General features: G+C 29.2%; 1 protein-coding gene, 2 non-coding genes and 1 pseudogene across 3 annotated transcripts; 3 read left to right on the forward strand and 1 right to left on the reverse strand.

Moving 5' to 3' along the window:
• Positions 1 to 570: 570 nt before the first annotated feature.
• TRNAF-GAA (transfer RNA phenylalanine (anticodon GAA)) lies at positions 571 to 643 on the forward strand. The gene has a single exon. It is a non-coding gene; the product is annotated as a tRNA-Phe (tRNA).
• Positions 644 to 1,330: 687 nt separating this feature from the next.
• On the forward strand, positions 1,331 to 1,418 carry TRNAS-GGA (transfer RNA serine (anticodon GGA)). Its single transcript has one exon. It is a non-coding gene; the product is annotated as a tRNA-Ser (tRNA).
• LOC127744787 (30S ribosomal protein S4, chloroplastic) lies at positions 1,343 to 2,302 on the reverse strand. Its single transcript, XM_052257166.1, has one exon. It carries the CDS (start codon positions 2,234 to 2,236, stop codon positions 1,631 to 1,633), a length of 606 nt encoding a protein of 201 aa, XP_052113126.1. The 5' UTR covers positions 2,237 to 2,302; the 3' UTR covers positions 1,343 to 1,630.
• Positions 2,303 to 10,127: 7,825 nt separating this feature from the next.
• On the forward strand, positions 10,128 to 11,032 carry LOC127744958 (photosystem II D2 protein-like; annotated as a pseudogene).
• The last annotated feature ends 2,649 nt before the right edge of the window (positions 11,033 to 13,681 follow it).

Here is a 13,681-nt window from a genome sequence, read left to right on the forward strand (position 1 = left end):
CAAGTTAAAGAAATAATTGAATATTCATATTAACTGATCAATTTATTCACTCCATCCTAGTCTGATAGATCCTCTGAAGAACTGATTAATCGGACGAGAATAAAGATAGAGTCCCATTCTACATGTCAATCTCGACAACAATAAAATTTATAGGAAGAGGAAAATCCGTCGACTTAAGAAATCGTGAGGGTTCAAGCCCCTCTATCCCCAAAAGACCTGCTTAACCCTCTAATTCTTTTTCCCATATGTTAGTTTTTTTTTTCAATTTTGGAAATTCGTTATGTGTCTTATTTAGTATAGTCTTTCACAAATGGATTCGAGTAGAGTTTTTCTTTCTTTTCTTTTTCTTATCACAATCAACAATCATAAGTATTTGTTTGGAATATGTATTGGAATACATTGGAATCTATTTGGACTATGGAATAAGAATAATATATTCTTATATATATATGTTAATAATAATAATATATATTCTAATTAGAATTTTTTTTTGTCTTGTTTTTAGTTGATATGGAGTCATTGACATATATTTAAGTAATCTAATAAGATTAATATGATGCCTCAAGAGAGGTCGGGATAGCTCAGCTGGTAGAGCAGAGGACTGAAAATCCTCGTGTCACCAGTTCAAATCTGGTTCCTGGCACATGATGAATTTGTATGAGTATCTTTTATCCATAATCTATATTCATTAAAATGAAATAGGAATATGGATTGTGAATAATAGATACATAACCTTTCGCTTAATACTAAAAATCTATAATTGAAGCATATGAGGCTGCATTAATCGGGGATACACGACAGAAGGAATTTTTTTTTTTATTTGTAAACTTCACCTTCAGCAAGCGTCGGTTTTTTGCCATTTTTTTACGAATAAAATAATGTGTCTTTCTCATAAGACTGAGATCGGTAAAAAAAATAATCAAATCGCACCATCTCTGTAATAAGTAAATGCCTCCTTTTCTCCCGAGGTTGTCGGAATTATTCGTAATAAGATATTGGCTACAATAGAAAAGGTCTTGTCAATAAAATTTCCATTTATCCGAGATCTAGGCATAGGTAGGAATCCATTCGAAAATTGAATTCTTTATCGCGTGAGAAAAAAGAATCCCACAAACAAAGGAATTGTACAATACAAATAGTACGAAATAACGTAAAAAAGGACTCATTAATGAATTTTTTTAGCCTACGGCCTAGAAGTTGGTTTTTTTTATAAACAAAAAATTATTTCGTATAGGTCGAATTGATTATTTATTTTATATGGGCGCCTATCCAAAAATGGAATATGAATCATTCACTATTGCTTCGGTTTCTGGGCCATAATCATCATGGGGGAGAGATGGCCGAGTGGTTCAAGGCGTGGCATTGGAACTGCTATGTAGGCTGTTTGTTTACCGAGGGTTCGAATCCCTCTCTCTCCGTTAATTCATCAATCTGCAATATCTCAAATGCCAACGGATACCATTATTCCAACTTTAGTTGCTATGAATTTTCAATTCCAATTTTTTTGGTAATATGAAATGCAAAATACTGGAAAAAGTGGACAGGGAATGCAAATCGTCCTATATCCATGTAGATGATACCTGAATGAGCTAAAATTCTCGTATCAAAACTCTTGTTTTTTTAGTTAGTATTAAGTCTGACGAGAATAATATTCTACAACCAGCAATTCGTTGATTTTCAAACCAACCCATTGACTATCTATTATTTGATTTACTAATCCTTTATATTGGAATGGATGAAGGGTTAAATGGTTTGGCAATTCCTCACGTGGGGCTGAATCCAGAGAATTTTGAATCAGAGCTTTCGATTTTTGTTCATCTTTCGCTGTAATAATATCTTGAGGTTTGCAGCGATAACTTGGTATATCTACTATACGACCATTAACTAAAACATGTTTATGGTTAACTAATTGGCGGGCTTGAGGAATAGTCGAAGCCATACCCAATCTAAAAAGTATGTTATCCAAACGCATTTCAAGTAATTGTAGTAAAACCTGACCGGTTGACCCCTTGGCTTTTCCGGCGATACGAATGTATTTAAGCAATTGGCGTTCTGTAAGACCATAATGAAAACGCAATTTTTGTTTTTCTTCTAAACGAATACGATATTGAGATTTTTTACCGGAGCGTGATTGGTTTCTAAATTCGCTTCCGACTGTAGGCTTTTTACTAGTTAGTCCAGGTAAAGTCCCCAGACGGCGTATTTTTTTGAAACGAGGCCCTCTGTAGCGTGACATAAAGACTCCCTTTTTAATTAAAAAATGAAAAATCGAAATTAAAACTAAACTAAATAACAAATATGATATGAGAAATGAAGCGAAATTCACAAAAGCATTGTAGTACAAAGAAGAATTGTATGAATTCTATCAATATCTAAACCTTATTCTATTTATAGAGAAAAAAGGAGGTTTGTTTCTTGAGTTGTTCTACAGAGATCAAACTTCACCAATTTTGGATATTGAATTTATATAAGATAAAGAATTCTCAATTTATATACAGAATGAATTCTAAAAAGTAATTATCAATTCGATATCTCTATTGAATTTCTATTTTATTCAAAATAATCAAAAGGATATCCCAATTACTAACTGAAAGAAAGAGAAAGACCCAATCCAGATCATAATGAAAGATTCTCGTGTTTTCCTTCGAAAAGGTAAAAACAAAGACAAAAAAAATCGACCCTTCGAGTATTACAAATCATATGAAAAAAGATTATAGAAGTAAGGGGCATTAAAAAAGATATAGATATATGGTATCTATCTATGTATATTGAATTGCGAATATAGAAATAATACAATTATTTCATATTCGACAAAATCTGGATATCCGATATAGATGAAAGAAAGTAAATAAAATGGGTGGAAACATTTTTCAATAGCAGAATATATTTCTAATAAATTCTACAGTTCCGACATAATTATAAAAAAAAAACATCTTAATGCGATTAGATTCAAAAGTAGTTGTTGGTGGAGTTGAAGTCACCAAATTCTGAGGAGTCGGTATCAATTTAAGTCTAATTGCTCCACATATAGTTCCTCTAACCATATTTTCTAAACGAACCAGAGCCAATCCGAATTAATCTTGTAAGAGATCTGCTATGGAACGAATACGTTTATTTTTCAAATGATTCATATCATCAAGTGTACCAATTCCAAATTTCATTCCAATCAAATGATCGGCAGCTGCCAATATATCTCGTGGTAACAAAAATGTATTGTTCTGAGGTATATCAAGATTCAATCTTCGATTCAGATTTCGTCGACCAATCCTTCCTAATTCACATCGTTGGTGAAAATTTTTTTTTTGTAATTTCTTGCACAAAGATTCAGAAAATACAGGATCTCCGCCTACACAAGCAAATTGTTGATAAAACTCCAAAATGGCGTTTTCTTTTGACCCAATTTTTTTTCTTTATCATTCAAGAAAGACAAGAAGAGTTTGGGATAGCAAACATTCTCTAGAATTTCATTTAAATTCAAACCCATAGCTGATAGTAGAACTAGAATAGATATTTTCTATTTCCCACTGACACGAGCTCATATCTTTGCTTTTCTATCAATCTCTAGTTCTAATCTCCCTCCCCAATCCGATATTATAGTGCCAGTATAGACCAAAATTTTGTTATCGTCCAATTCTGACCGATAATAGATACCAGGGCTTTCCAATATTTGATTGATTACAATTCTATAAATTCCATTTACTATAGAAGTTTCCAATGAGTTCATTAGAGGAATATTTCCAATAAAAATTGTTTGTTCTTGGATATCCTTATTGTTTTTCTAAATTAATCCCGCAGATACATATAATTCAGAGGAATATGTAAGTGATTCATATACAGCATCTTTTTCTTTTATCAAGGGTTCTACCAATTCGTATGTTTCCGCAAATAATTGAAATTCGATTTCTTGATCCAGATCTTCCATTTTTGAAAACTTATAAAGTTCTTCTCTTAAGCCCCGATCAATAAACCTACAAAACCCTTCAAATTGTATCTGATTCAATCCTGGTATTGTAGACATTTCTGCATTTTCACCCCAATTATTTTTTATTTTCCCCTTGTATTTTTTAGAAAATGTCCCATCATTTGCTGTCTCATTATTCATCGAATAACATGAATAAAATTAGCAATAATGGAATTGTTGTTGCTTTTACCGAATCACATGAAATTTTTTTACCAACCCCATATAGGAAATACCTGTTAGGAAGAAACAAAAAAGGTGAAAATTGAATTTAATACTCAAATTTGAATTTGCAACAAAACAACCGGATAAAATCCAAATGGAAAGGAATTGAAACGATCCAACTCGACTTCTTGGTTTTTTTAGAATATCCAAAAAATGGATTCCATTTATAACATAATAACATTATTATGTTATGATATTACATATTTCAATTTGATTTGGATACCGGAAAAAAATCGACTCGGGATTTGTTCGGCTCGATAAAAACCTAATCTAATAATTCTAAACAATATAATATAGAACAGTATAATAGAAATTATAGAATTCATTTTAGAATACTTAATCCCTCCCTTTTTAATTTTTTTTCCAAATTCAAAATTATCAAAATTATATATATATAGATTTCTATTATATTAATAGGGAGAATTCTAATTTACAAAAGTGGGAGAGTTTACACACCACCCCTTCTTATTTGAGAATACAATTGGAATACGTAATAAAGCTAGTATATTTATTAAACCTGCACAAATCTAACTTCCGTTGCTATAGCTAGCCATATATCTAGTATCCAGATTAGATACATGTCTCTTCCTTTTATAGCAGTCCTATTTATTCGGTACAGAGCATGTTGTAGTCAATTTTTCAATTTCTATTGAATTTATTTTTTCAAGGAAAACTTCTTTCAATTATGGAAGCACGAGAATCTTATTTCAAATTCTGGTATATACGTATCATATGCGGAATACGGATATGATACCCGATAGATATTATCTCTGTAACTATTTCTAGTTATATTCTAGGGTTTACATATACTGACAGTTACTGTTATAATTAAAATGGAGAAGGTTTTTTGAATAAAAAAAGCAATATTGATAAATTTTGTATCAAATTTCATTTTTTTATCTCATAACGACAAAACCATCTTCTCATTTCGATTTCAAGAATTGTTCAGAAATTATATAGTTAACGGTTCCGTTTTGTCCTTCCATTATTGCGTTTGTCGATCAAAGTGCATATCTCTTTTTCAATAAAAAAGGGTATTCTAGTGATTTAATTTAAATAAATATACATAGTTATTATAGTTTCTAGTATTCTCAGTGATTAGATTAATACCAAAGAAAACAACAAAAATTAGTAAACAATAGTAAAATAATTCTTTCATAGTGATATTTTTTATAGAGATAGGAAAAAAAATTCACATGAATATAGTAAATCTTGCTTGGGCTGCTTTAATGGTAGTTTTCACATTTTTCCTTTCTCTCGTAGTATGGAGAAGAAGTGGACTTTAAAGGTACGACTAATTGGGGTGGGGGATCCAACTGTATCAATTGTTTTCTAACTGGGTTATTAAATTTTTCTATTGAATATTTTTCATTTTCTTTTAATTAATACCATACCAATTCCTTTAATTCAAATATATTCGCATTTCGATTATTTTTCCTAATTTTAATTATTATAATATATCCGCATTTCGGAAGTCTATTTTATTTGAGTGGTGTAATGTATTCTATGCATACTAAATACAAAATACTCTGTCAATCACCCAAATAGTGAAATTATTACCTTATTCTTGTTAAGGGGATGAAAAAAAGATAGGAAATTTTTTCCTATTCCAACCTAATTCTTCCTAAGATTTCTATTTAGATGAACTGGCTCTTACCAAAGTTATATATCGAAAATGAGTAACCGCGGAACCCCCTTTAACACCCCTTTTCTCTTTTTTTCCCTCTTTTCAAAGTTGGATTTCTAAGTTCTTTATTGAACTCATTTATTTGCAATCATGGTTAAAATGTAAAAAAGATTGGGGTTGACTACCAATCTTTTCAAAATACAGAAAAAGCTTCTCGTAGAAACTACCGATCATTTGTTAACTATTACAACTATTCCAACTATTTAATCAATTACTTCTTGGAAATGCTAAAAGTATTACTCAATTTTTTTTATACGATACAAGGCCGGGATTGATATTAAGAATAAAAAATTCATAAATTTAAATAGCAAAAATAAGAGTTGTTTTTGGATTATTACATATATATTTTAGTGGAACCAATACAAAAAATGGATGAAATAAAGAAAAAATTGGAGCTACTATGTACATTAGATATAATGATGTAACGGAATTGAAATTCGATATAGCTACTATGTACATTAGATATAATGATGTAATGGAATTGAAATTCGATATATATAAGTCTATATATAAGAAGGTCGATCTGAATATTTAGATACATATTGTAGATTGATCCATATTATATTATAGAGTAAAATTTTTTGCACTACAATTATAGAATAGATAATATAGATAATATGGTAGAAAGAAATCAAATTGATTTCTTTCTACCATATTATCTATCCAGATTTTATAGAATTATGTTGCTTCTAGTCCAATTATTTCATTTATTAAATCTTAAGCAAAAATAGAATCTTTTTTTCATTCACTGTATTGACATGAATTAAGAAATGAAATCATGTTTTAAGTCAAATTAGTCACTTTGACTTACCGTCTTTACATAAATTATAAGTAAAAAGGCAGTAGAAACTAGAATGAACAGTGCAGTAACAATAAATGCCAGAATATTTACTTTCATAATCTCTATGCTTTTTTTCTTTTTATTTCCAATAAATAACTTGGGATCTAATCCCATAGAGATGGTAAATCTTTCGTCATCAAATTTAATGGTCTAAATCACATCTCGATGATATCAAATAGAACCAATATAATATCATGAATAACAATATCTAAGCTAAGCTATCAAATCGATTCATTGTCGAGAATGGAATAGTATAATATAGGAAGATCTTTTATCCATACCAAATTCAAAAAATGTCGTTTCTGATGCAATCAAAAATTCTATTTTTTTTTACTTTTGAATTTCAAATTAGATAAGGGTTCCATGAAGAAAAAAAGAAGGGATCCCTCTTAGGAATGATATTTTTTGTTATTAGAATTTTCTTTTACATACAAATTGGTGTCTTTTTTGGATTTTTATTCATTCGGGACTGACGGGGCTCGAACCCGCAACTTCCGCCTTGACAGGGTGGTGCTCTGACCAATTAAACTACAATCCCAGGAAAAGGGCGTATAGCATAGAAATTCTTATGCTTTGATTCAAACCTTTTGTTTTTATTATTTTAGATTATAGAATCGTTTGCTTTAATTAATTGACAGAGACGTATCATATATCTATTATTTTATTATTATTCAATTATATAAATAGATATATTTATTAAATTAATATATCAATATGCACTTTAGAGATCGACATAGATTACTTGTAATCCCTTCATTTATTATTGCCAAATCAATTGAAAAATGAATCCATCAATACAAAAGAAATTAAATAAAGAAATAGTCTTTTTTTATCTTTTTTTTATTTAATCGTTTTTTATATTATACTTAGAGATCCTAATAAGGATCTAGATCATTAACAAGATTTGAATTTTATATGTATATATGGTCCGTAAAAAAAGATCCCTAAAGATTTATCACATTTTATTTTCTCCCATATCTGAGCATATCGGCCATTTCCGGAGAACAACAAATGGTTATATCTTTTTATGGTGGATCGGCAAATTATTGGGCCGAGCTAGATTTGAACCAGTGTAGACATATTGCCAACGAATTTACAGTCCGTCCCCGTTAACCACTCGGGCATCGACCCAGGAAGAATCAATTTGATTCTTTTTAGATGATCCATGATCAACTTTCTTTCGTAGTACCCTACCCCTAGGGGAAGTCGAATTCCCGTTGCCTCCTTGAAAGAGAGATGTCCTAGACCACTAGACGATGGGGGCCCACTTTCTTGACCTCCATTATGCTATGTTCTTAGTATAAACAGTTTTTTTTAATTGTCAATAGATTGGAATGATATGATTCGCTCAGAAGGATCTCCCCCTCCCCTTTTTTTCAAACTCCATACCATATATTTGGAGAGTTCATCATCACAATTTCTAAATTGTTCATTCCAATCGCCAATCTATAATTCCAAAAAAAAATAGGATCCTTCGGGCCAATCTATAATTCCAAAAAAAGTAGGATCTTTCGTGGAGTGGTTGGTTTGCTAGAAAAGGCGTAGCGTGGGTTAAAACTTCATTTCTTTTATTCATTTTATAAAAATAAATATATCTCTGTCTCATCCTAAGCCGGAAAAACCACGAATAAATATGGAAATCGGGTTAAAAGGATATGGATCAACAAGTTATTTTTTTTCAATAAGAATCTTCAAGAACAGGAAAATTGGAATCCATTTTGCAACGATTCAATAAAATATTTATTTGAATTGGTGGGTACATGTATCAATACCCAATACAATGAATTTCGTTATGATGAGGATAACCTGAATTCGAATCGCTTTTGAATTTTTTTCAAATTTCATTGATATGATAACATCGATATCATATCATTCAAAATCAAATCTAATATCAATAAACTTTTTTATTAACTATATGTTTTTTCACTAGGTAAATCGAATTTTTTGTCCTTTAATGAGTCAATATGTAGATAATAGATATATCTATGTGCATATATTCTAACAGATATTCGAATATTATCTATATTAAGAAGTATATTCAATAAAAAATATCTGTACTAGACTCATATTAACTTATTGCTGAATAAGAAATTGAATCAAGCGGAGCCTTTTTAACTTAGTGGTAGAGTAACGCCATGATAAGGCGTAAGTCATCGGTTCAAATCCAATAAGGGGCTTTGAACTCGCCCCTTTTTCATTCTCATAAAACAAAACTTCAGCAGTAGTATTGGTCTTTTGTAGTTTTCGTATTTGAATGCAGAATAGAGATATTGTTGTTGTTCTTTTTCGGAAAAAAAAAACTAAGAGTCTAATTTCAGTAGAAAATAGAATTCTGAATTGTAATAAACTATTGTTATCATTCTAATGAATGATAATCAAATTTTAGTAAACAATTTCTACTTAGTCTATTTATAAAGTAGAACATTTTTATCAGTCTCTTTTTTATTTAATGAATAATGATATCTTCTTTATATTGCTATTTTCGATTATTCCAATAATAAAATTTCGAAACATTAAAAAAAAAGTAAGTGGATCTAACCCATTGAATTAGAACTATATCTACTATTCTGATATTCAAATTTGATATAGATGAAATTTATCTTTTTTTTAGATTTTTTTTATTTGTACTTCGTAATAATTAGTCGATATTTACGATTAAATCCTCCCGTTCCTCAAGATTCTATAGGAATATTTTTATATTCCCTTTCTACAGCTTATTCCAAACTCCAAAATACAAGTCATTTTTTTTAACACAAGAGAAGATCAATTTTCATTTCTATAAAATGGGATATGATATATAAAAAAATACATCAAATCATGGCTTTACGTATCAAATATTTTCTTTTTCTATCGGTGCTTCTGGTATATATTTTCGACAATTAATGACTGGGAGAAAGAGACTTTTCACTTACAGTCTCTTCTCTTATTATTTCTATTATTTTATTTAATATTAATTAAAATATTTTAATTTAATTAATATTAATTACTCGGATAGATAGATAAAAATATCGAAAAAGTAAATAAAAAAAATATTAGAAATTTCTCTTTCTCTTACCGTGATCTACCAAAAGGTAGACTTTGGAGTTTTTTTTTAACTGAAAGAAAGGAAAATAGAACAAAAACGACACTAAAAGAAAAAATCTTGAAATAAGATTCAAATAGAAAAGTAATAAAAAATAGAAAGTACTAAATAAGTCAGTTTCCTAGACATAAAAATTAGAAGAATTTTTAAAACATTTTTTTATTTTTTCAATTTTACAAAAATATTCTTTGAATATTATTCTTTGATCAAAGGAACGGAATGTGCCCGGGCTCCGCTAGTAGCGCGAACGAGAAAAGGTATCATTTTTCTCTTGAAAAATTATTTAAAAAAATGTCTATCAGATTTATGAGTAAATTTATGAGTCATAAGACAATTAACCATTCATGACTTAGGGGATTTGATTTAGAAGAATAAAAAATGCAATAGCCGGATTGAGTTCATGGATTCAACTTAACCTAGGTATCCATAGAGTAATAAATGATTTTTATATCCGAAACGCATCAAAAAATAAGGGAAATCTACGAGAAAAAAATTATTATATAAATGAGAAAAGCCTCCAAGGTTCCATCCCAAAAATGCTAGGAGGTGTTCAGAAATGGTTGAAATAGTTGAATAGGAGGATCACTATGACTATAGCTCTTGGTAAATTCACCAAAGATGAAAATGATTTATTTGATATTATGGATGACTGGTTACGGAGGGACCGTTTCATTTTTGTGGGTTGGTCCGGTCTGTTGCTCTTTTCTTGCGCCTATTTCGCTTTGGGGGGGTTGGTTTACAGGTACAACCTTTGTAACTTCATGGTATACTCATGGATTTGCAAGTTCCTATTTAGAAGGCTGTAACTTCTTAACCGCTGCAGACTCTACTTCTGCTAATAGTTTAGCACACTCTTTATTGTTACTATGGGGTCCTGAAGCACAAGGAGATTTTACCCGTTGGTGTCAATTAGGTGGTCTGTGAACTTTTGTTGCTCTCCATGGCACTTTCGCATTAATAGGTTTCATGTTACGTCAATTTGAACTTGCTCGATCTGTTCAATTGCGCCCTTATAATGCAATCGCATTCTCTGGTCCAATTGCTGTTTTAGTTTCCGTATTCCTTATTTATTCACTGGGTCAGTCTGGTTGGTTCTTTGCACCCAGTTTTGGTGAAGCAGCTATATTTCAATTCATCCTATTTTTCCAAGGGTTTCATAATTAGACATTAAACCCATTTCATATGATGGGAGTTGCTGAGATAAATAATCTTTTCAGTGCAATTCCAAATGTGCGGTAAATCTTCGTATCTTATTGGTGAAATTTAATACTTGAAATTCAACCGAGCTGGAGTTTTTTTCTTTTTTTTTCTTGTGAAAATCCTGGTAGAAATAAATTTTTTACCATAAGTTAAAAGCATTCTTCTCCTCCTTCCATATTTTATAGATATCTTGTTTGATCTGTAATAGTAATGATACTAATTTGAAATTAGGAATTTTGTATATACAATAATCTAAATTTCCTTAATATTTTGCGATTCTGATGTCAAATCATACTATATTTCTGTAAAAAAAATGGTCGATTTAAAAAATAAAATACTAATTATATATATAATTATATAGATAAAAGTAGATATAAGACGATAAGACGATTTTTTTGATTCCTTTTTGTATCTAAAAGAAAAAATATCTTTTGCCTATCCACCAAATTTGTCGACTTTTCTACAAATGATGAAAAAAAGAATAGACCCTTTAACAAGAGAAAAAATCTTCTATGATGAACTGAATAATTATTGGAACTCTCAAAATGAAGAAAAAAAAACTAAGCAATAAAATTCTAAACAGGGCGGAAGTTCTAGATAAGGAATTTATATCATTGGATATATTCCAAAAACGAATTAGATTATGCAATGAAGAGATTCAAACAAAAAACTTACCTAAACTATATGATTCTTTCTTGAATGGACCCTGTCGAGGCCGAATGAACAATTTTTTGTTATCCTCAATTAATAATAAAACTTATAAAAAAGATGATATTTGGATAAATAAGATTCATGGTCTCCTTCTTTCTAATATTCAAAAAACTAGTTATTTTGAAGAGAACATGGATATATTTTATCCAAAGTTATTTTTAACTGAAATTAGTTTTTTTTTTACTTAATCCATAAATAAAAAAGAAAGAAAAAAAATGAAAAAAACCTAATGGATTTTCAATTTATGCAAAATGCTTTTCTTTTAATTTTGAATTTCTAAAATGTCCAAGATATATTTTACATCTTCTATCCGAAAATCTTCTATTTTCATAAGATTTTCGTGACTGGTATTAAAAAGGTCCAATAATGTATGTATATTGGACCTTTTGAGACAATTATAGATCCTGAGAGGCAATTCTAATTGGTCAATAAAAAAAGATTTTAATTCTATCTCTTTTTGTTTTTTCTTAGTTTAGTCAATGTATCATGAAAAGTGAAACCGGGTAAAATAACTTTGTGTATGTCCTATAAATTTACCCGTTGTTGATTGGAAACTGGAAACAGATATTCGAAAGAAACGTTTGCTTAATTACAGTATTGATTTTGGAATTTGTATATTTTGTGGTAATTGTATAGAGTATTGTCCAACAAATTGTTTATCAATTTGGTTGTTGATGATAATGTCGGAGATGACAACGGATTATAGTGTGTTCGTATTGTACTTATTGTCTTGTTTATTGTTGCGTTTGTTCATTCATGCTCCACGTTAGTGTGTTGAGCTCCTTTTCTTCAAAAAAAAAAATACACATAAAAAATAAGTTAGACAACTTATATATTTATATGCGAATATATAATAACAAATTTGATGATTGATTTTTATGTATAAATAGTATTTTTAAAAATTTTATTAAATAATTATGTAAATTTTTTTACAATATTTTGATATCAAATTAAATTCTAAGAATAATAAAACGATTTTAATCAAGGACTACCAAATAGTCACAAACTTTGGGGGAGCAAACATAACATATAACACACCAACCAGTGTATCGCATCTGTCCAAATACACTCATACACACTCTTCTCATCAATTGACGAATCCTGGTGGTTTTAAGAGGCATACTCCTGTCAACGGTCCCAAACCTCCACCAATTGCCACCAATTTTTAGTCTCCCATCAATATGCAATTAAAACTGGATGTTGGCTCTTTAATGAACCAACGGTTCGTCGATAAGAGAAATGGGATTGGCTAATAGTAAGTACGAAAAATACTTATGAAAAAAATAATAATGTCCCTCTTAAATTGATAACATTATTTTTTAAAAAAACTATTTATGTTTGTCATATCAATATTTTGTGATATTTTTTTTTTGTCATATCTATAAGAATTAAAGATAATTTTAAAAAATAAAAGAAATATAATTAAAAAGAAGTGTTATTATCAATTTTGGAGTGAAATCATCATCTTCCATATACTTATGTATGTGTTATCATTATATGGGTTTAGTAAATATATATATATTATAAACGTATATTAAGATTACTATTAGTAAAAATATTTAAATTTTTTTATTTTAATGTAAAAATATTTAAATTTTTTTTCAATAATATAAAATAAGTGTATTGAAAATTAAATTTTGCGTTTTTTCTATAAATTTTTTAATTAATAGCTTTAATCCGTGTCCTTATAAAAAGTATGCTAATAAATATTTAAAGACACTCTTTAAAGATTTTACAAATAGAAGGTTTGAATGGAAAATATAAATTAGTTATCAGTTTTTTTCTTTCACTTTCTATACATTAAATACTTTAAAAAACCCTAAACGTTCTAATTTTGAGTCTCTTCACCAATGTTCTAACGCAGGGACGAACCCAAGTGGTTGGAAAAATAACAAAAATATATAGATGTATGTTTATGTTTGTCTCCTTGTTATATTAGGTTTGTTGTCAATATAAAATATAAATGATTTTATCGAG

The sequence above is a fragment of the Arachis duranensis genome, chromosome 2, assembly GCF_000817695.3.
Source record: "Arachis duranensis cultivar V14167 chromosome 2, aradu.V14167.gnm2.J7QH, whole genome shotgun sequence".
Classification (NCBI taxonomy): Eukaryota; Viridiplantae; Streptophyta; class Magnoliopsida; order Fabales; family Fabaceae; genus Arachis; species Arachis duranensis.